We start from the raw sequence: 21,520 nt of genomic DNA, 5'->3' as shown, positions 1-21,520 counted from the left end.
GTGTGTGTGTGTGTGTGTGTGTGTGTGGGTGTGTGTGTGTGTGTGTGTGAGTGTGAGTGTGTGTGTGTGTGTGTGTGTGTGTTGATGTAAACAGCGTCTCGTCGTCAGCAGCTCCTGCAGCCACATCCACGTAAGTCCTGTTCGGTCAAATCCAGATCCTCACGTTCTGCTTCAGATGATGTTTTTATTGATTCTGCAGCAGTGTGAGGAGTTCTGCCGTCTCATCGCTGATGTCCACGTCTTCAACACCGTCGGCTCAGTAAGTGACTTCACACTGACGCTCATCTGAATGTGTGCCATGATCTCTGATTCATCTGTTCACGAAACAGAACCGTCATCACAAACACCAAAACATCCTCCTCGATGCTGGAAGAGACTCCAAAACCTGCAGAGAAACCCTCGGTGGACCTGAAGCTCAGGTACGAGCTCACGTGACGCATCAAGCATGATTCAGTCTCTTAAAGGAATAGTGCAGCCAAACAATGAAGATGTGCTGTAAATGTGCTCATACTCAGTTCATCCAAAACCCAGTGACTTTAGATTCGTTCACGTTATAGAACAGAAAAATAGACGCATCTGTGAGTTTTAGAGAACTCATTATTGAACTAATCTGAAGATTCTGATCGTTCTCCTGGAATTTTGTGCAGTGCGTTCCAGAACAAACTTATAAAGCATGAAACTGAACACACGACAGCACAGATGTATTGCACAAAGCAGTTTTGGCACGAACAGAACGCCATAATTAAGGGTTACGCTCTGCTGTAGGGTTTGAGTGCTGTTCCAAGAGCCTGTGAACGTGAGCTCCAGATCCTCAATCTCACTCACACTCACACACACACTCACACTCTCTCTCTCACACACACACACACACACGTACACAGAGCTCGTCTCATTGTTTCAGGTTAATGATGTGTTGTGTGTAGAGGAGCTCATTCTCTCCTGCAGTAGACCGTTTTGACCTCAGGATTGACACGTGTTTAGATCACATGACCTGCTGAATGTTGTCCGTTCACTTTTAAATGAATTAAATTCACTTGAAATGGATGTTTTGCTGAACATGCCACATGATGATTATGTTCCTCATATTTAATAAGCTCTAAGGCTGGAGAGACACTACATGACTTCTAACATCTGAACAAACTCTAGACATCACAGCGACAGGCTCAAAATATAATATGAGAGTCTGAAGCTGAAAACTCTCAGTGTGTGTCCATCAGACACTATGTGATTACTATGATCTGATTTTCAGCAGCTAGCGTCGACCGGTCCGGACTGTAGATCCAGCCGTCAGTCTTTGATGTTCTGTGTGTCTGTGGAGTCTCGTCTTGTCCTCTCTCTGACAGAACTCACACTGACAGCACATGATCACGTCTCCATGTTACCTGCTGCTGATGTGTGGTGTGTTTGTGCTGGTCCTCAGGGCGCGGTGTGGACTCTGTTACTCTGGGTTATAGGCTGCAGGACCTCACGGATGTCCAGGTGATGGCCCGACTGCAGGAGGAGAGTGAGTGTGAGATCCAGACCCAGATCCCTCACAAAACACCTCAGGAACACGCCACAGATTCAACAGGAATGAGATGCATACAGAAAAATAAGACCAGTAAACACAGTGATTCAGATAAAAATAGTTTAATGATAAAATAGGATTTAAATGTTATGCATATAAAATATTATGCATGATTTAAATATTATATAAGAACCTTTGACATCCATGGAACTGAAGGTTATTTATAGTGACAAAAACGTTCTTTATTTTTCAATTATTAAAATGTTCTTCACATTGAGAAAACATGCTTCTTTTAGGAGCTGATCACTGAAAGGTTCTTTGGGGAAACCATAAATGGTTCTTCAAAAATCCATTAGCTGTGTTTCCAACCACCTATTTTTATGCAAATTGTGAGATATCGCATTAAAAACACGAGATGGAAATGCCAACATGTGCATCAATTCTAAAAATGTGTATAAAAAACATATGTGCTCAAATGAGTCTTTCATTTCTCATTTTTATATTTTGCGCCAGCTTCCCAGAAAGTCACGATTTTGTTCTTTTGAAAACACATGGGATGCAAATGTGCTTTACTCGCAAATGTTTTTCTAATTTTGCACATAAGTTAAATTCACAACTTTGAATGGGAACATACTGTAGCTACAATTGTTTTATTTGAATAAAAAACGGACAGAATGAAGTGCATGGCTGTAATACAGTAAAGAAAATGTAGGAAAAATATGCAAAAGATCCTAAAATGTTAATCTTAATTTAAATCATTAAATCTTATTTTAATGATCTTATTTTGTCAGGATGTGTGAGTGGAAGCATGTTCTATCACTTTAAACCACCAGAGAGTGTAAAAAGCATGTGCATGTAGAATATTAATACCAGTAATTCATCTATCTGTATGATTATGTTGTATTGTTTGTGATGTTCACCCTAAAACCACAAGACTGACATAAGAAATCACATTTCCAGAACTGAAATGTGACGTGTGTGTGTTTCTCCGTCAGGTTTGCGTCAGGACTACGCCTCCTCCTCGTCTGTGAACCGTCGCAGCGCCAGCTTCTCCTTCCAGCGCGGTGATTCGCACCTGGACGAGGACGAGGACGAGGAGGAGGATGATGAAGATTACGGTCAGTTACCGCCGCCGCAGCCGCGTCTGAGTCGAGCCGGACCGCTGCCGCATTCACACACCTTCAGCAGCATCAGGGACTGGACGCAGACGCAGACGCAGACGCACTGCAGAGACACGCAGCCCGGCCTCAGCTGCAGCTCAGGTCAGATCACGTGTGATTAGACTCATTAACTAAAGCAGAGACCAGAGTTCAGGACAGACTGTAGCTTTGTCCAAGTACCCACACTTGCGGTCTTTGCACTTGACCACTTGATTACTTATATGACGTATTTCCTGTATTTGGCCCAAGTGTTCAAGTGAGCATGAAGACCACAAGTGTGTGTCGAACTTTTCATTACCTGATGGGACACACTTGTAGTGTTGTAAAAATGCAAGTGTTTACATAGCTTTATTTTCATTTTAAATATTTTGCATTTTAAAATCAACTAAATGTCTGTTCAGTAGTTCCTATAACATGACAGTTTAATTTGTGGTGCTTCTAAATTAAGTGATAAAAAGCGGTTGCAAATGTTGTACAAGATTAATATCACCACTACTCATCTTTGCACCAATAAAACGTAAAAACACTGTTTTTCTACCAAATTATATGTAATATCTAATTATTATATTAATATTTAACTTGCATTGGAAAGGTTTCCGTGACCTCTCGCGAGATCTCGGCAAAAAGTCTCACGATTTATTTCCACTACATGATGCATGATGGGATACACTAAGCCTCGAATAGCGCTCCGGAGCGGTATTGGAGATAGTGTGGATTTAGTGTGCTTTAAGGGCACTGCGCTCTGGCGTTTTTAAGACCTGGGACAGTCTTGCGCACTTACTTCCTGTCGCGCGCACGCGCTCTCAAGTGGCCAAGACCGCAAGTGTGGGTATTTGGACAAGGGGTGTGAGTCAGTGTGAAGGAAATGATGCGTCAGAGACAAAGAAACCACATCACCATTGCAGCTCAGTATGCAAATGAATGCAAAAACCACCAATCACAGTCCAGTGTCACAAATGATGTCAGGAGACTTTTTAAAATAATTTTCAGCCGTGCATTCTAATGATATACACTACTGTTCAGAAATTTGGGGTCAGTAAGATTTTTAAGAAATTGATACTTTTATTCTTCAAGGCTGCATTACATTGATCAAAAGTACACACACACACACAGACTCACACACACACACACACACACACAGTCGTGTCTCAATCCTCTTAAAGCACATCAGATGTAATTGGGGTTTAATCTAATGTGAACATGTTTTATTAATGTTTGCGGCTCATGTTTATCTCTCATGCGTGTGATTGGCTGATCTGACAGGAAGTGCTGTTTCTTCAGATAAGCTGAGGAGGAGTATGCCGAACCTGCTGCTGTCTGCGGCTCTGAGTCCAGCGCTGCGGCCGGCGTCCGTGAAGAGCAGCCAGAGCTTTGAGTCGTGCGGTGCTCTGACTCTGACGCGTCTCCAGAGCTGCAGTACGTCTCCCGCGCATCACACCACAGCAGCAGCGTGACTGTGTCCATCTGATGGAGTGTGTCTGTCTCTCTCTGCAGTTCCTGCTCCGGCGCAGCTGCAGAACCGCGTGCAGAGCCTCGGGAGCTTCTCGTCCCGTCAGCAGCTCAAAGCCACCGCGTACGTCAGTCCCACCATCAAGAGCTCCTCCGTCAGTTTACAGAGTCTGTCTGTCAGCGGGATCCCTAAAGCAGCCGCGTCTCAGATCCCGTCTCGCAGCGGTCTCCCGCGGCCCGCGGCCTTCATCCCCAGCGGCTCCGGCCCTCGCAGCAAACTCACCGCACCCCTGCGCAGGTGAACGCATCAGATCCAGCACCGGGACCAGCTCCAGCCGCTGCAAATCCTCAAAGCTGCTTTAGTGTCAAGCTCCAAACTCATTCGGATTAAAACCTAAAATTCAGGTTGAGATGGTGAAGAATTTAGATCTGCTGACCTAAAACCGGCGGATTGAGCGTGTAAAGCAGCCGCTGGCATAAAAACCAGATTACTGTGTGCTGTTATGATTAAGCTCGACAACCGTAAACTGATTACAACCAAATGACTTATACTCACTGTAACTCAGGCCCCATTAGTTCACATCAGTGCATTAACTAACAATGAGCAGTGCATTTGTTACAGTATTTATTCATCTTGTTGATGTTAGTTAATAAACATACTGCTGATCATTGTTAGTTCATGTCAGCTCAGGTCCATCAAATAATATTAACATATGCAACTTTTGATTTTAATAATGTTTAGTAAATGTGGAAATTAACATTAAAATGAATAAATCCTTTAGAAGTATTTTTCATTGTTCGTTCATGATAACTCAAATTTATTCCATCTTATCACCAAATATTGCATTCGATCTTTTTATGAACTGATTTTCTCTAAATTAGCAGAGGTTTTGTGTTTCTTTTTGGGGCTGATTGATCGTAGTTCCTATTAATCTGAGCTCAAACCTCAGTTTATGAGTGAATATTAGCAAAATTATCCACAAATAATGCTTTTATGCTCAAAAACTGATCAACAGTCAATCAGTTCCAAAAAATAAAATAAAACAACCTGTGCTAACCGAACGAAAACAAGTTGACAAAAAGAGTGAATCCAGTATTTGGTGATGATATAAGCTGTTTAATCTAACAAGGTGGGGAAAAATCCCCAAAAAGTACAAAAATTATCAAGTTTTTTTTTTTTGGTAAGTTCCATAACTTTCAACTATTAAAAGACTGTCTTCAGAAGGAATTTAAAGTTTATTATTATTATTATTTTATTCAATTAATCGTTTACTTATTTATATTTTATTCTTATTTATTTTTCTTTATTATTATTATTTATTTATTTTTTCAAAATTTGAGTTATTTTGAGGAGTTATTTGTGTGGTTGGATTAATATGGACAGTTTTCTGTGGTTTACTGCTTTTTTATGATGTATCCTTCTATACCGTCATTGAAAATGCTAATAAAAAAGATTTGAAATAAGTTGTAAGAACCTGTGTGAGCAAAGCCAGTCAGTTTTAGTCCGGTGTGAAAACATTAACTAGCGTTTTCAGGAAAGGGAAAATCCTCAAAAAAGCGCAACAATGTGAAGAAATGGAACGTTAGTGTAAAGTGTTGCAGCTGTAACTGTATCATGTCTGTTACTGTGTAACACCGTGTGTAGACACCGGACGCAACAAAGCGACCGTTGAAAATCATTTGAAATTTGTGTCAACACGTCATAAATAGAACGCGGCAGCAGTTTTCTGTCGTGTAGACAGCATCACTGATTATAAAGAGTTCTATATGTCTATATATCTGTATATGTATCATTCTGATCAGATATGATTGTTTGATTGCTGTCTCTGTGTCTGTAGTGTGGCGCCGCTCCGCGCGCTGCGTGACGGGTGTTTCTGACGCGGCTCGGAGCGTCCTGCAGGTGTCCTCCTCTCCTCCAGAGCAGACGCAGCTCTATGCAAACACATGCTGCTAAACCAGTCGGGCTGGAACTCAACAACCTGAAACGGTTTGTACGATTGCTTGAAGTTGGAATATGATTCACTTTTTATGATTTCAAAAGTTTTAACCAAATCTCAACAGGTTTTTAACTATTCACAGGTATGAAAGACTTTAATGTGAATATGTTTATATGATTAATAGTGCTTTTAATAACTTCTCACACTCTTAATCACTGATCTGTATGGACCAATTATTGCACCATTTGTAAACGTATTAATGTTTTGATTATAATTGTTCTTGTTGTATTAATTTGATGTTGCACTTTCACTGTTAATGTTTATTTTATCGTTGCAGGATGCTTTTTAAAGGCCACAGGTGTAGCACTGTATTTATTTGAAAGTTATCTTCTCATCTTGTTTTTTTTTATTTATTATGTAAAATATATTTAAAAGAGCGTTCTTCATGTTTGCACATCGTTTTTGTAAATGCGCCACAGTTTTCTTCTTAAATATTTCTCTGTGACTGATATTTTAATGGGTGTGTCTGTATTTAAAGTCCAAATAAAGTTTTGTTTGTTTTTTATGATTGTGTGCTGCTGATAGCTTTATTTCTGTTCTGGGAATCCAAACATCAGACTGCTTTACTCGTATAGTCTCAGTGTTGGGGTAACGCACATCATGTAATCAGATCACTTTGTTCAAGTAACTAGTGAAGTAATGCATTACTTTTTCATTTACAGCTCTCCTGTCCTCATGTTGAGAGGAATCAGGAGTTCTGCCATATTGCCATTGTCCTTTGGCCCTTGTATTGTTTGACCCATGACCAGTGTTGGGGGTAACTCAAGTTAAGTAATCAGATTACTTTCTAACTTTTTAGAAAACTTACCAAAAAAACTTACAAAAGTTTTTAACTTACAAAAAAATATCTTAGTTACTTTTTCAAATAGGTAACGCCAGTTACTTTGTTTTCTCATATATTGACTGACAGCTCTCCTGTCCGCATGTTAGTAAATGCAGAGGCGTTGTGTGTGCTGTGTGAACATGATGTTACTGTAGTTCTAGACTAAATGTCAACATGCATTTACTCATCTCAGAATATGATGCAAACCTGCAATATGTTAAATAACACAAATATCCTTTATGTATTTAATCCCATTTTATTAACCAGTATCTTTGCTGCTGACCTTCAGTGATCCAATTCAACCATACTAACAAGCAAAAATGACTTTAGATAAATATAACATTTGTGTTTCTTTTCTTTTTTTAACAGTGTTGAACTGAAAGCTGAAGGTTTGTTTGAGCGGCGCCCTCTACTGTACAGTACTGTAATCTGCATTTCCTTCAGCCTGAGGCGCATTCATTTCACCTTTGCTGTGAAAGGGTTTTACATTTGCCAAAAATAGAACTTTTTATATTCAAAACAATCAAGCAAGCCCAGCCCAGATGAGAAAAAAGTAACGCATTACTTTACATAAAAAGTAACTAGGTAATGCAATTAGTTACTTTTTTAGGGAGGAACGTAATATTGTAACGCATTACTTTTAAAAGTAACTCTTCCCATCACTGTATAGTCTAGACTACTAACCACTAGTAATCAGTTAATTTGATTTTGATACTATTATAGTTTTTATTAATATTTTGATTCAGTTTTTAATTTGTTTAAATTTGATTTCAACACATTTCACGTGTTTTTGACATTTTTAATAGTTTTTGTTTTCATCTAGCTGAAATAACATTTTTTAAATATTTTATTATATTTTCAAGTAATATTATTTTTTATGGTTTTAATTTTAGTTTTAGTTAACTTAATAACTGTGCTAATCAACCCATGTGCTGCTGGTTGACTGGATTCATTCAGGGTCTTGATGAGTAGTAATTTCTGTCCTGATGAGTCTCTTTACTGATGTTTTCTATGTAGATTCACTCCATCTCTCTTCAGTGCGAGAGAATTTTTAGCCCAAATTTAAAACATCTATTTGATCTCACTCAGGCTTTGGGCCTTTATGATATATTATTTAACACAACTGAAGTAGGACTGACGATCGCCTCATGTTTAATAAGATTTAATCTTATTAAAGTGAATCTTCTGGACTCGATATAAATCTCTAACAGCGTTTATGAGAGTTATTTCTGTTTGTTTCTATTCCTGTGGTTCTCGTGTGTACATCTATAATAATAACATGATTAACGATGAAGCCGAGTAATTTACAATCCGAGTTAGGCAATCTTCAATTATATTGATAAATATCGAAAAACAAACCTTCCCATACCGGGAGTCGAACCCGGGCCCTGTCCTGATGAGTCTCTTTACTGATGTTTTCTATGTAGATTCACTCCATCTCTCTTCAGTGCGAGAGAATTTTTAGCCCAAATTTAAAACATCTATTTGATCTCACTCAGGCTTTGGGCCTTTATGATATATTATTTAACACAACTGAAGTAGGACTGACGATCGCCTCATGTTTAATAAGATTTAATCTTATTAAAGTGAATCTTCTGGACTCGATATAAATCTCTAACAGCGTTTATGAGAGTTATTTCTGTTTGTTTCTATTCCTGTGGTTCTCGTGTGTACATCTATAATAATAACATGATTAACGATGAAGCCGAGTAATTTACAATCCGAGTTAGGCAATCTTCAATTATATTGATAAATATCGAAAAACAAACCTTCCCATACCGGGAGTCGAACCCGGGCCGCCTGGGTGAAAACCAGGAATCCTAACCGCTAGACCATATGGGAGCCATGCAACACTAGCGGCCTGATGGCGTCTTATAGTAACTATAGATCAGAAACCTGACCGTGTGAGTGCGAGACATCATTCTATAGTTTTAATGTTGTCTATAATTATTGAGCAATCATTCACTACTGTATTATTCAGTCTTTCAGTTTTAGTTGAGCATTTCCGATCCTGCATCGCAGTGAGTGACGTCATCTCGCAGTGCCAGCAGTGAGCACTCATCAGTGAGCATGTAGATGCCAGTAACGTTTAGGTACATTTAAGCGATTTGAAGTTTTCGTCCTTCAGCATGTAAGTAATCACGAGCATTTTAATCAGAACTCGTGCATTCGAGCTGTAATTCACGCGCGGTTATTCACAGTATACATATAATAGAGTCTCTTTGTTTGTGTGTGTGTGTGATCAAGGGCTGATTACTGGAAATCACAGCCGAGGAAGTTCTGTCAGTACTGCAAATGCTGGATCGCGGATAATAAGCCCGTGAGCGAGTGCAGACACGCATTACAGCGCTTCATGTGTTTTGTGTTCATAAATAGAGTTTTTTTCTCTTGTTTTTATCGCAGAGCATCGAGTTCCACGAGAGAGGGAAGAATCACAAAGAAAATGTCGCGGCCAAAATTTCAGAGGTAAGGCAAGAAGATCTGCTGCGATCAGAATGCAACACTAGTGTAGTGCATACTGCATGCTGCATACTACACAGTGCGCACTGCAGTCTAGCGGATGTTATGTGACTCTTAAATAACTGAGTGTGTGTGTGTGTGAGTGTGTAGGCGTGTGAGTGCGAGTGTGTGAGTGTGTGTGTGTGAGTGTGTGTGTGAGATCAAGCTGCTCCTCACAGTTCTCATGTCTCTACAGGTGAGAGTGTGGCTCCGTCAGAAGCTCCTGTTAAAAAGCAGAAAAAACCCAAGAAACTCAAAGCGAGCGTCCCGTCTGAGAGCAGCGGCGGCGGCCGGCCGGACGTCTGGCTGAGAGGAACCACAAACAATGGCCTGCTGTATTACTACAACACCGTCACTGGAGGTGAGCTGATGTTTGAGATGCACACGTGTGTCCGTCCGAGTCCATCATCACTGACTGTGTTTGATCTCAGAGTCTCAGTGGGAGAAACCAGACGGGTTTGTGGATGAGAGCTCGTCATCAGCCGCAGGACAAGCGCAGGTAAAACCGTCTGTCTGTGAGTCTGAGGTTCACGTGTTCAGATCTAATGTCATGTTTACGTGCGGCAGGATCTGTCAGGCGGTGCGTGGATGGAGGCCGTGAGTTTTGATGGATACATGTACTACTACAACACTGAGAGGGGCGGTGAGAAAACATCTGAACACATTCAGCTTCACATCATAGTATGCATTAGACAATATAACCCTGTAAACTGTAAATGATCAAGCTGTTAAACCTGTTTCACACTCAATCTCCTAGCATTGCATTATATGTTTGGAGCATTTCAATCTCATTTTACTGAGACAGATTACTGGGATATAGAGCGACGACTGATATTTAGATAATTTTATGTCAGTATCTGCTGTACTGTAAGAAATATCTCACTGATTTACATTACAAACATATAAGATAGCAGCAGCTGCAGTAAATTACATATTTTTGCTCAGTTTGAGTCTCTGAATGAAATTGATCTGTTTTTTCCTCCATATTCTCACTATATCAGACTATATGAGCCTGATGGATCAAGCATGATACATAAAATAAAAAACTTTTATTTGTAAGTGTTCAATATTCTGTTCCATCTCCAAATCTTTACATTTTCCTGACTATTATTTCATATGTCAGGCTTTACTTTCCTAAGCTGTTTGTCTTATCCTGAGCAGAGTCCATCTGGGAGAAACCAGATGATTTCAGTGCAGAGGATGATGTTGCTCCTCCTGGTGTTGAATCTCCTCGTGAGGAGACGGGAGCAGCAGAAGATCCGTCTCCTCCTCAGCCTGAGTCTGTGTCTGGAGCTGAAGACACATCTGACCCTCCTAAAGACACTCCAGAACCAGACGAAACCAAACAAACCAGCCTCTTGAAGATCAGTTTCAGGGTGAGACGCTGTCGGGCACATTCACACTCACCGTATGACATCATAAACACTCACCGTATGACATCATAAACACTCACCGTATGGCATCATAAACACTCACCGTATGGCATCATAAACACTCACCGTATGGCATCATAAACACTCACCGTATGACATCATAAACACTCACCGTATGGCATCATAAACACTCACCGTATGGCATCATAAACACTGTATGGCATCATAAACACCATATGACATAATAAACACCGTATGGCATCATAAACACTCACAGTATGACATCATAAACTCACTGTATGACATCATAAACACTGTATGACATAAACACTCACCGTATGACATCATAAACACAGGATGACGTCATAAACACTCACCGTATGATAAACACTCACTGTATGGCATCATAAACACTGTATGACATAAACACATAAACACTCACTGTATGACATCATAAACACTCACCGTATGATAAACACTCACTGTATGGCATCATAAACACTGTATGACATAAACACTCACCTTATGACATCATAAACACTCACCGTATGACATCATAAACACTCACTGTATGACATCATAAACACTGTATGTCATAAACACTCACCGTATGACAAACACTCACCGTATGACATCATGAACAACACTGTATGACATCATAAACACTCACTGTATGATATCATAAACACAGTATGACATCATAAACACTCACTGTATGATAAACACTTACTTACTGTATGGCATCATAAACACTGTATGACATAAACACTCACTGTATGACATCATAAACACTCACCGTATGACATCATAAACACTCACTGTATGACATCATAAACACTGTATGTCATAAACACTCACCGTATGACAAACACTCACCGTATGACATCATGAACAACACTGTATGACATCATAAACACTCACTGTATGATATCATAAACACTCACCGTATGACATCATGAACAACACTGTATGACATCATAAACACTCACTGTATGATATCATAAACACTCACCGTATGACATCATGAACAACACTGTATGACATCATAAACACTCACTGTATGATATCATAAACAGTACGATAAATCGCATGCGATATTTACGTGCGTGCTTTCACATTGAGCAGCATTTACTACACAGAGCCGTTTTTCATTGACAAGTTGTGCAAAACCACGATCATATTTTGCTCATGTTTTGCGCAGCTCGTCTGTGAACAACGGCTCTGTGTAGTTAATGCTGCTCAATGTGAAAGCACGCAGGTGATGGAGATTTACCGCTGATTACAGAACCGGCTTTACTGACAAGATGCGCATTAAATATCGCATACCATTTATCGTGCAGCCCTAATAAACACTGTATGGCATCATAAACACTCACCGTATGACGTCATAAACACGCACAGAATGACATCATAAACACTCACCGTAAGACATAATAAACACACACAGAATGACACGTCTGTGTGTTTGATCTCCACACAGAAAAGTAAAGAAGAACTGGTCAAAACGTCAGCGGATGATGGAGAGAGAAGCTCGGATGATGGCGGAAGTGGTGAGGAGAAATGGGAAGGTTCTGCCGTGACTGACACAGTGAAGAAGGACGAGACGCCTGTGAAGAGACCCAGAAAGACCAATCCATACGGAGCCTGGGAACAGATCCAGCCGCAGGAGGATCCATAGTAAGGCACACGTGCTGTTATCAGTTATTTAATTCATCAGAAGCTGCTCCGATCGCTGCAGTGTGTTCATGACACCAGTTACTGAACAGAAACCAGATTGTTGACAACAAGCCTGATGAGTTTTTCTAAAGCTATTCATGGTAATATTAATAAATGATTAAAATATGAATAAATACATTTTAAGTCCGGCATGAAATGTAAATTCATCATATCACATCATATGCATGTTATTGGCTTTATTGTGAATGATTCATCCGTTTAATTTATTTTTTACCTCCTAATTTTTTATCAAAATGTCAAAACTGGCTCTTCCAGTGAAACGACAGACATCTTCTAATCATTTAGTCTGGTTTAACTCCGCCCCCTTACAATCCAATGCACTCGCATTCAGATCCGCCCCGGTTTTCAGAGCCACACCCACATCTCAACATCCAATCACCAACCAGTGCATAGAACCAAGCCCCGCCCTACATTTTCTTCTTTTGTGATAAAACATTTCTTCCAGTGTGGAAGATGTGTTGCTACTTATGTTTCCTTGCAGCTTTTTTAACATTTGACTTTTAAGGACATAGTTGTCAGTTTGTTTTATAATGAACACGTTTAGTGCCGTGTCGTGACGGTGTGTTCAGCTCCTGACGATTGTTCGTGTTCTGCTCCGCAGCAAGAAGGTGGATCTGCAGCTGCCGCAGGTGGAAAGCGTCGCTCAGACTCCAGCCGACGTCCCTCCGGAGCCCAGGGCCAGATTCAGGGAGCGCACCATCACGTCGCTGGGGGCCGAGAGCAGCGCCGGAGCCACGTTCAAGAAGAGGAAGACTGAGAACGGCAAGTCCAGGAGCCTCCGGCAGAGAGAAACAGACGAGTAGAAGCTTCTCCACGGGACGATAGGACTGAGACGAGTCTTGCTTCAGAATTTTTTTATTTTATATATTATTGGCAGATGACGTTTAAACTGCCTTTAGCTGCTTTAAAATACATTCTTGTGAATATTTCCAGGGATCAGTTTTGTTTCCGGATGTTTAATCTGTCTGGTGTGAGCGAGTGTGTCGTGTGTGTTTTCACAAAATACAACTTCTACTGACAGCTATTATATGTATAGCCAACTTCTGCTGGCGTGCATGTACTCACATGAAGTGATTTAACGTAACAAGCAAATCTCAACTGCTTGATCATTGTGCCTCCAAATTAAATACCATTGTATCATCCATAAAAAGGCATAGAAATATAAACATTATGAGCAGCACAAATAAATCCGCCAGCTGACTCATGAGGTTAGTCTTTATCTGACGTCTAGTGTGTTTTCTCTGTTGCTTTATTGGCTGGATGTCATTCGGTTCAGTTAATGCTTTCTGTTCTCACTGAGTTAGCAGAACCTCTCAGAGAAGTAATGAATGATATTTGGTCAACAGGAAAAGTCTAAAACATTGCAGTAAAAAAGTTAAGTTGCTTAAGATTGCTTAAGCATAATTAGTAATTATGTATCGTCTCTCTCCCAAACTAAAACTAGTATAGCACATTATGATCTTTGAATGTTAAACTCCATCAGAGAAATGACATTCCTCAGAGATGGAAAGGCTTTATTTAGATGTTACACTGTAGAAGGGTTATATTGAAGAATAATAAATATATAAATAAATAAGAATAAAGTGAGAATTATATTCAAGAATAAAGCGAGAAAGAATAAATATATTTAATATATATACATATATTTATATATAAATAAGAATAAAGCCAGAATTATATTGAATAAATTGAGAAAGAATAAATATATTTAATATATTATATGTGAAAATATATAAATAAATAAAGCAAGAAGAATAGAGAAAAACTGACAACTGTAACATTTCAACCCGCTTAACATTAGAAAAATGTATTTATACAAATTTAAAAAATGCAACTATTATAACCTATCGTTTCAGATGAGTTCGAATGAGTGTGAGAACTACACATGTACACTGTGCCCTCTGCTGGCAGCACACGGAACTGCACTCGCTCCACTTTACCCAGAATGCACCGCTCGCTTTAAACACAACACATCGCCATTTTCCGCGGAGTAACTGGGTCACGAGACGCGCGGGAAACACTCGAAGCGACCTTCACTACAGCCGCCGGTCTGAGCGCGAGGATCCGCCGCATCGACCGAGAGCCAATGATCGTGTTCGGCGGGGCCGGGCTGAAGGCGACACCGATCACCGATCAACACACGAGCAGCGCTGCGACACAGGTACCGTTACCGAAAACAGGCGACAGTAGTGCGATTAAGCGCGGGACGGACACAAACGCGATCCGCTTCAGACGCGTCTGTCGTGATTTACTCGCGTCGCGTCGTTCTGCGACTTTATTCAGATGTTTAGCAGAATGTTCGCGCTGCTCTGAGGCCTCAAGATCCACGTGACCACGAAAAGCACGTGACTCGCGCACCCTCGTCTTCAGTCATGTTTTAGTTTTGTGTGAAGAACAGATCAACTCTTAAGCTATTATTTGTCAAATTAGTTTGGTTAAACAAGGCCAGGTGTGTGTGTGTTTATATATACTTCCGTTCAAGAGTTTGGGGTCAGTAAGATTTTTATCAAGGCTGCATTTATTTGATCAAATATTGTAACATTTGATATTTCAGTTTTTCTTTTTTAATAAATCTGCAAAAATGTCAACAATTCTGTGTTTTTCTGTCAATATGGGGTGCTGTGTGTACATTAATGAGGAAAAAAAATTAACTTAAATGATTTTAGCAAATGGCTGCAATATAACAAAGAGTGAAAAATTTAAGGGGGTCTGAATACTTTCCGTACCCACTGTATATATATATATATATATATTAGTGCTGTTAATTGATTGTAAAACAGCTAGTTATAATTAGTTGCAATTTTTTTGTGATTAATTGTATATTAATATAATATATTTATATTGTCATAATTTCACATCCTCCACATTTATGTGGAAACAACATAAAGATGGTATATTTTACATACCATATGTGTTTAATATATGCAGATTAATGCTGCTTTAATATTAATGTGTTCAGTGTTTTTCTCACACACAGCTGGTGCTTGATTCGTTGATGATGATGATGATGTCAAGCGGGGCGTTGTTGCGTTTCTTTCCATGTTTATTTAAGTCACGCATGAGTGTTCGTGGCAGTTGCTGTTCATCATCGTGTGTTGTTAGATGAACAAGATGATCTCAGAAGATCACAGCAGATCCGGTTTAATCACAGGGAGTTAAAGAAAAGACTGTTGAGAAAAAGATGTAAACATTCACTCGGGCTGTGTTCTCAATAACACACCTCAGTTAGTCACTACTGCTGCAGTGTGTAGTATTGCACTGAAGACTGAGAGACTGTATCCCACAATGCAATTTCAGTATAATTATTTACTTTATCTGATATTTTCACAAACATCATGATGAGGTCATGTGACTAGAGTGTAGCATACTTATGTTTCTAGTATGCAAGCTTTTTTATTTATATATAGGTTAGTTATTTAATTTTCGCTTTCTTGTTGGTACTTGTCATATCTGTGGCAGATGCTATAAACAGTTAAACTGTCCCATCATGCAGTGCGTAGTACACTAGTATTGCATTCTGAACGCAGCCACTCTTGATGTGTGTGTTTTCAGAATGAAAAGAGGCCAGAAGGGAGGTGATAATGCGGAGGAGGGCGGCGGGTCGGGGCCGGGCCCCGGGGCCCCTGAGCTCTGTAAGCGGCTCCGGCAGGGAGACTCTGAGGACGGGGCGGTGGACTGGAGGCAGCTGCCCGAGGAGATCCTGCTGCAGATCTTCCAGTACCTGCCTCTGCTGGACCGGGCCTTCGCCTCGCAGGTGTGCCGCGGCTGGAACCAGACCTTCCACATGCCTGAGCTCTGGAGGTGCTTCGAGTTCGAGCTCAACCAGCACGCCAGCTCCTACCTGAAGGCCACGCATCCAGACCTCATCAAGCAGATCATCAAGCGCCACTCCAACCACCTGCAGTACGTCAGCTTCAAGGTGAGACTGTCGCTCTGTCACTGCGGGGCGATCTAGAAGGTGTCTGAGGGGACGTGTGCTCCTGACGTGTGTGTGTGTGTGTGTGTGTTCAGGTGGACAGCAGCACTGAATCTGCAGAAGCGGCATGTGACATCCTCTCTCAGCTGGTCAACTGCTCGCTGAAGACACTCGGGCTGATCTCCACCGCACGACCCTCCTTCATGGAACTGCCCAAAGTACGTCACACACACACACTCCATCTCTCTCTCACACACACACACACACTCACACTCCGTCTCTCTCTCACACACTCACACACTCCATCTCTTTCTCTCTCACACTCACACAAACACACACACTCCGTCTCTCTCTCACACACACACTCCATCTCTCTCTCTCACACACACACACTCCATCTCTCTCTCACACTCACACACACACACTCACACACACTCCATCTCTCTCTCTCTCTCTCACATACTCCACTCTCTCTCTCTCTCTCTCTCTCTCTCTCTCTCTCTCTCTCACACACACACACACACACTCTCACACACACACAGTGGAGTTCTCCATCTCTCAGGTTCAGTCTCACCAGAATCAGCTGTTGTCTTTGTCTCCTCAGTCTCACTTCATCTCGGCGCTGACGGTGGTGTTCGTGAACTCTAAGTCTCTGTCGTCCCTGAAGATCGACGACACACCGGTGGACGACCCGTCACTCAAAGTGCTGGTGGCCAACAACAGCGACACGCTGAAGCTGCTGAAGATGAGCAGCTGCCCACACGTGTCTCCTGCAGGTCAGCTGGACGGTCATGACACGCACACACACACACACACACACACTCACTCACTCACACGCAATCACTTTCATGGCATGTTTCACACCGAATGAACAAAAAGTGAAGAATATTTGATACTTTCAAATAATATGCACATACGTGATGATACAAAATAAGCATTCGCCTGCATATAATTTTACAGTTTAGTATATGATAAAATATTACACACAGACTTTTGTGAACATTTTGGAGTGCCTAAAACTAATGGCAAATTGAGTCAATTTGTTAAAAATAGACACTTTGAACCTGAAACAAATCATTTAAAAATGTCAGCTATGTTATCGCCCAGCAGTGTATTAAAAGTTTGAAATCTAGTACATCCAACTTTATCTTACATGCATACAGTACACTCACCAAAAGTGATATATACTATATATCAAATCTCAAGTGTGTGTTTGTTTATATCATTGCAAAATGTAAACTATATTATCGTCCAGCTCTAATCTGCTAAATGTGACTACAGGACATAATAAGACATAAATATTAACATCAGGATTTCCTCTTAAGTTGCATTTAAACTATTTGCATTGTACAATGTGCTTTATAACTAATTTTGACTCCACTTGTCTCAAGCTCTGCGGTTTTAATTAAAACAGTTTAAATCAGTTTTTAGGGAACGTAATGGTGAACGGCTGAGAGTGATTGTGAAAGTTGGGTATTTGATCAGAGTGTGGTGTGAGTTATCTAGACTTCTGGAGCTGAGGAGGTGTGCTGGTGCTGACGTGTACTAACGGCGTGTGTTTGTGCCGCAGGGATCCTGTGCGTGGCGGATCAGTGTCACGGTCTGCGCGAGCTAGCGCTCAACTACCACCTGCTGAGCGACGAGCTGCTGCTAGCGCTGTCGTCCGAGCGTCACGTTCACCTGGAGCACCTGCGCATCGACGTGGTGAGCGAGAACCCGGGCCAGCAGTTCCACTCCATCAAGAAGAGCAGCTGGGACGCCATGGTGCGCCACTCGCCCAAGTTCAACCTGGTCATGTACTTCTTCCTGTACGAGGACGAGTTCGGGCCCTTCTTCCGCGACGAGGTGCCCGTCACGCACCTGTACTTCGGCAGCTCCGTCAGTAAAGAGGTTCTGGGCCGCGTGGGGCTGACCTGTCCTCGGCTGGTGGAGCTGGTGGTGTGTGCTAACGGCCTGAGACCCCTGGACGAGGAGCTGATCCGGATCGCAGAGCGCTGCAGACAGCTGTCGGCCATCGGCCTGGGCGAGTGTGAGGTGTCCTGCAGCGCATTCGTGGAGTTCGTCAAGATGTGCGGCGGCCGGCTCACGCAGCTCTCTATCATGGAGGAGGTTCTGGTGCCTGATAACAAGTACGGGCCGGACGACATCCACTGGGAGGTGTCCAAACACCTGGGCCGCGTCTGGTTCCCCGACATGATGCCCACCTGGTAGCACGCAGCCAGAGACTCGCAAGTCCTCGGACAGACTGCAGCAGCGCTAGGCCTGGGACAATAAATCAATGCATCGTGATCGATTCTGAGCTTAGTTTTCAACAGCAGATGGCGCTCTAGGCTAGGTTTTAATTGCACACTCAAATGCTCACGAAGAAGAGCGCTTGTGCGTTGTAAGTGGTTAAATGTACTTGCACATCGGCTTTTATGATGCGAGATTAAACGCAGCCCACTGTGAACATCCTTGTAATTCGCTTCAACCTTTTCGAACTTTATGAATGATTATTTTAGGTTCAAGTGGTGCGTGTGTAAGGAACTGGAAGCAAGCAGAATACGGCTGTTTCTAAAGCACGCAGCGCCATCTGCTGTTCAAAACTAAGCTCAGAATCGATTCAAGAGAGAATCACGATGCTTTCGGAAAATCTCAGAATTGATGCAGAATCATTTCGCGATGCATCGATGTATTGTCCCAGGCCTAAGCAGCGCTGGTGGATTCTGTTGGTTTTCTACATTTGGAACAGAACTCGCGAAGCGTTTTCAGACGCGCTCCGCGTGTTTTCTACTCTCTAGTCACCGCGACTGACGCGAGGACGATCGTGTGTGTTCGTATTTAAACGTACGTGTCGTTTTTACTCTCAGCAGCTTGCGCGCTCATGTTTCGTGTTGGTTTGCGGCGGATGAAGGCGAGACGTTCATTTCAAGCACTTTTACCAAATGAAGTTTCAGCTCGAGGCGAATCGGATCATGTTTTGATTCTTCCGCTCGTGACTCATTCTAACTAGGGCTGCACGATAACTTAACAATTTTGCTCAAAAATATAATCACAAGTTTTAATTTATTTCATCAGAATTATTATATTATATACAGCAGGGCTCGGCATTAAGACTTGACTTGTGCATCATGTCCGGAGGGAAAAGTTTTTTTTTTGGCGTAACTGTGATTCATTCTGAAGCAATAGTCTCATCAGGTCTTACTTTAATCAGCATATTTGTGATATTTGCCTTAAATTGATTTCTAGGACACTTTTTAACTTTATGAAGGGCAATATTTTCTTAACCTTATTTGATGTACATGTCGTCATTTACGTCAAATTCGTACATTTTGTCAATACATTCGGTTAGAATAATAAGACACTGTATGGTTGTTATCAGTCAGATGAAATCAGTATCGTTCCACTGCAGAGAAACACAGAAGCTGCATCAGAAGTGCCGTTTAGATGTATTTACTCGCTGTTTGATGAAGATAAGAGGATCCATAAATGCATTTACACCGTAAAATTGCAAATGCATAAATAATGTTACAAGATTAATAGTTTTACTTTTTTTAACATACAAATATGAAATGTTGGAAAAATGCATTGATACTTTTAAATATGAAACCAAACCCCCAGTAGGTGACGGCAAGTCTTAATGAGTGAGTCATTGATTCATCCGATTCGTTCAAAGACACTCAATCATTCAGTAAATGAAGCAAGTGACTGTCTTTATGAACGGCTCACTGAATCATTGACTCACCCGATTCGTTCAAAGACACTGAATCATTCAGTAACGAAGCACTGTTGTGTGTTGCTCATGCGCGACTGTTCTGCTGCGGCTTTGCTTAGAACTGTTTCGTTAGTGAAATCAGTCAATAATGTGTCTAAAATGTAAGTCAGTTAATATGAACTACTGGTTTATTGAACTACTGTTGTATTACTGTTGTGCAATCGTGCTGATAGTCGGGAAAACATCACTTTTCATCATGGTTTGCTCACAGACTGCTGTAGTTTGATCAGAATATCTCCCGTTCGCCCGTGTTTTGAGCTCATCAGCGCAAGGTTGCCAGGTTGGGAAGATTAAGTAGAACACTAAGCAGAAAACGTATTGGTTTTAGAGAAAAGATTCTGGCAACCGCAGCCATGAACGCTTGTGGAAGCTCGTTACCAATGCAGATGTCTAATTAAAATGAAACCTTTTCAAGATAAATGACCAAATATTGCACGATTATGCTTAATAAATCAAGAGCAGCAGAGATGGTGATCACAGTTAAGTATGATTGATCGTGCAGCCGTATTTCTATCCGTCAGCGGGTTGCTTTGATTCTCCGTCACAGATTCTGTTTGACTCTGTTTGACCGTTTGATTACATATTATTCACACAACAGCAATAAATCATTAATAATTCATAAAGTATCCTTCTGCTTCTATACAGTCAGAAAGTCTGTCAGTTTCACACAGACAGCAGTCAGTGGTCAGGAGGATATAATTACACAGAAAACACAGCATTTGAGCTCTGGATTGACGGAAATCATTTCAGTTTAAGAAGTGTTTTCTCAGCGTCTCAACACTGCATCAACTTCTGATGAACAAACTCATGTTTAATCACTCCGTGGGTTATTTAACCTTGTGTTACTGTGTCTTTGCAAGGCTTTTGTCTTTCAAACACATTCAAATGCTCAAATTCACGTTATTTCTTAATTACATGTAATGCAGGGATTCATAAACTTTTTTTGTCTTCTCTTTCACGTAATATATTTACTTGAACTACCCCTGAGATTTTAAGGTAATAAATGAATAATTAAGTAACACATTTGCATGCTCGCGGTTCTGTGACGATCATACAACAAATTAAATGGTTCATTTTTTTTAGTAAGTGTTTTATTTTGCTATTTTAAAAATGGTTTCTGTCTCAAACAGACGGCGTGGATGCTCGTATCTGCAGCTCCTTCGGTTCATTAGTTATCAAGCGATATATTACAGGAACAGACGCAGATCCCATTCAGATCTTTTCCCTGCACTTTATATAGAAATGTACTTATGAGATTATCGGTTGTGTCAATATTTCTCCTGATGACTAATATTGTTGTTGTCA

The 21,520-nt window shown here is 41.1% G+C and overlaps 3 protein-coding genes and 1 non-coding gene across 5 annotated transcripts; 3 read left to right on the top strand and 1 right to left on the bottom strand.

The window, feature by feature from the left end:
* Nucleotides 1-1,323: 1,323 nt before the first annotated feature.
* LOC107749397 (SLAIN motif-containing protein 1-like) lies at nucleotides 1,324-6,550 on the top strand. Of its 2 annotated transcripts, XR_001641026.1 has the most exons (6): nucleotides 1,324-1,504; nucleotides 2,503-2,769; nucleotides 3,949-4,083; nucleotides 4,162-4,414; nucleotides 5,955-6,103; nucleotides 6,391-6,548. XR_001641026.1 is itself a non-coding variant. In XM_016564534.1 (5 exons), the coding sequence occupies exons 1-5, from the start codon at nucleotides 1,483-1,485 to the stop codon at nucleotides 5,992-5,994; spliced, it is 717 nt and encodes a 238-aa protein (XP_016420020.1). In that variant the 5' UTR covers nucleotides 1,324-1,482; the 3' UTR covers nucleotides 5,995-6,550. The 2 variants fall into 2 exon arrangements, 1 of the variants encoding a protein (XP_016420020.1); XM_016564534.1 differs by having other exon boundaries at nucleotides 5,955-6,550.
* A 1,873-nt stretch (nucleotides 6,551-8,423) lies between these two features.
* LOC107749410 (WW domain-binding protein 4-like) lies at nucleotides 8,424-13,764 on the top strand. The gene is made up of 9 exons (XM_016564555.1): nucleotides 8,424-9,067; nucleotides 9,184-9,256; nucleotides 9,340-9,407; nucleotides 9,615-9,796; nucleotides 9,867-9,934; nucleotides 10,003-10,078; nucleotides 10,597-10,811; nucleotides 12,289-12,485; nucleotides 13,147-13,764. Coding segments are annotated over exons 1-9 (1,083 nt in total). The 5' UTR covers nucleotides 8,424-9,065; the 3' UTR covers nucleotides 13,349-13,764.
* Nucleotides 8,707-8,778, bottom strand: trnae-uuc (transfer RNA glutamic acid (anticodon UUC)). Its single transcript has one exon. It is a non-coding gene; the product is annotated as a tRNA-Glu (tRNA).
* A 652-nt stretch (nucleotides 13,765-14,416) lies between the features above and the next one.
* LOC107749396 (F-box/LRR-repeat protein 3-like) lies at nucleotides 14,417-18,781 on the top strand. The gene is made up of 5 exons (XM_016564533.1): nucleotides 14,417-14,706; nucleotides 16,098-16,464; nucleotides 16,557-16,679; nucleotides 17,066-17,237; nucleotides 18,032-18,781. The coding sequence occupies exons 2-5, from the start codon at nucleotides 16,099-16,101 to the stop codon at nucleotides 18,670-18,672; spliced, it is 1,302 nt and encodes a 433-aa protein (XP_016420019.1). The 5' UTR covers nucleotides 14,417-14,706; nucleotide 16,098; the 3' UTR covers nucleotides 18,673-18,781.
* The last annotated feature ends 2,739 nt before the right edge of the window (nucleotides 18,782-21,520 follow it).

The sequence above is a fragment of the Sinocyclocheilus rhinocerous genome, unplaced genomic scaffold (genome assembly GCF_001515625.1).
Source record: "Sinocyclocheilus rhinocerous isolate Xijiao unplaced genomic scaffold, SAMN03320098_v1.1 scaffold79, whole genome shotgun sequence".
Classification (NCBI taxonomy): Eukaryota; Metazoa; Chordata; class Actinopteri; order Cypriniformes; family Cyprinidae; genus Sinocyclocheilus; species Sinocyclocheilus rhinocerous.
The sequence above is the reverse complement of the archived record's forward strand: the minus strand, read 5'-3'. Positions and strand labels throughout refer to the sequence as shown.

Coding starts and splice junctions, on each gene's coding strand:
- LOC107749397 (XM_016564534.1), top strand. CDS start 1,483: ATGGCCCGACTGCAGGAGGAGA. Junction 1,505..2,502: donor GGCCCGACTGCAGGAGGAGA/GTGAGTGTGAGA, acceptor TTTCTCCGTCAG/GTTTGCGTCAGGACTACGCC. Junction 4,084..4,161: donor GACGCGTCTCCAGAGCTGCA/GTACGTCTCCCG, acceptor CTCTCTCTGCAG/TTCCTGCTCCGGCGCAGCTG.
- LOC107749410 (XM_016564555.1), top strand. Junction 9,935..10,002: donor CAGCCGCAGGACAAGCGCAG/GTAAAACCGTCT, acceptor TACGTGCGGCAG/GATCTGTCAGGCGGTGCGTG. Junction 12,486..13,146: donor CAGCCGCAGGAGGATCCATA/GTAAGGCACACG, acceptor TCTGCTCCGCAG/CAAGAAGGTGGATCTGCAGC.
- LOC107749396 (XM_016564533.1), top strand. CDS start 16,099: ATGAAAAGAGGCCAGAAGGGAGGTGATAATGCGGAGGAGGGCGGCGGG. Junction 16,465..16,556: donor TGCAGTACGTCAGCTTCAAG/GTGAGACTGTCG, acceptor GTGTGTGTTCAG/GTGGACAGCAGCACTGAATC. Junction 16,680..17,065: donor CCTTCATGGAACTGCCCAAA/GTACGTCACACA, acceptor TTGTCTCCTCAG/TCTCACTTCATCTCGGCGCT.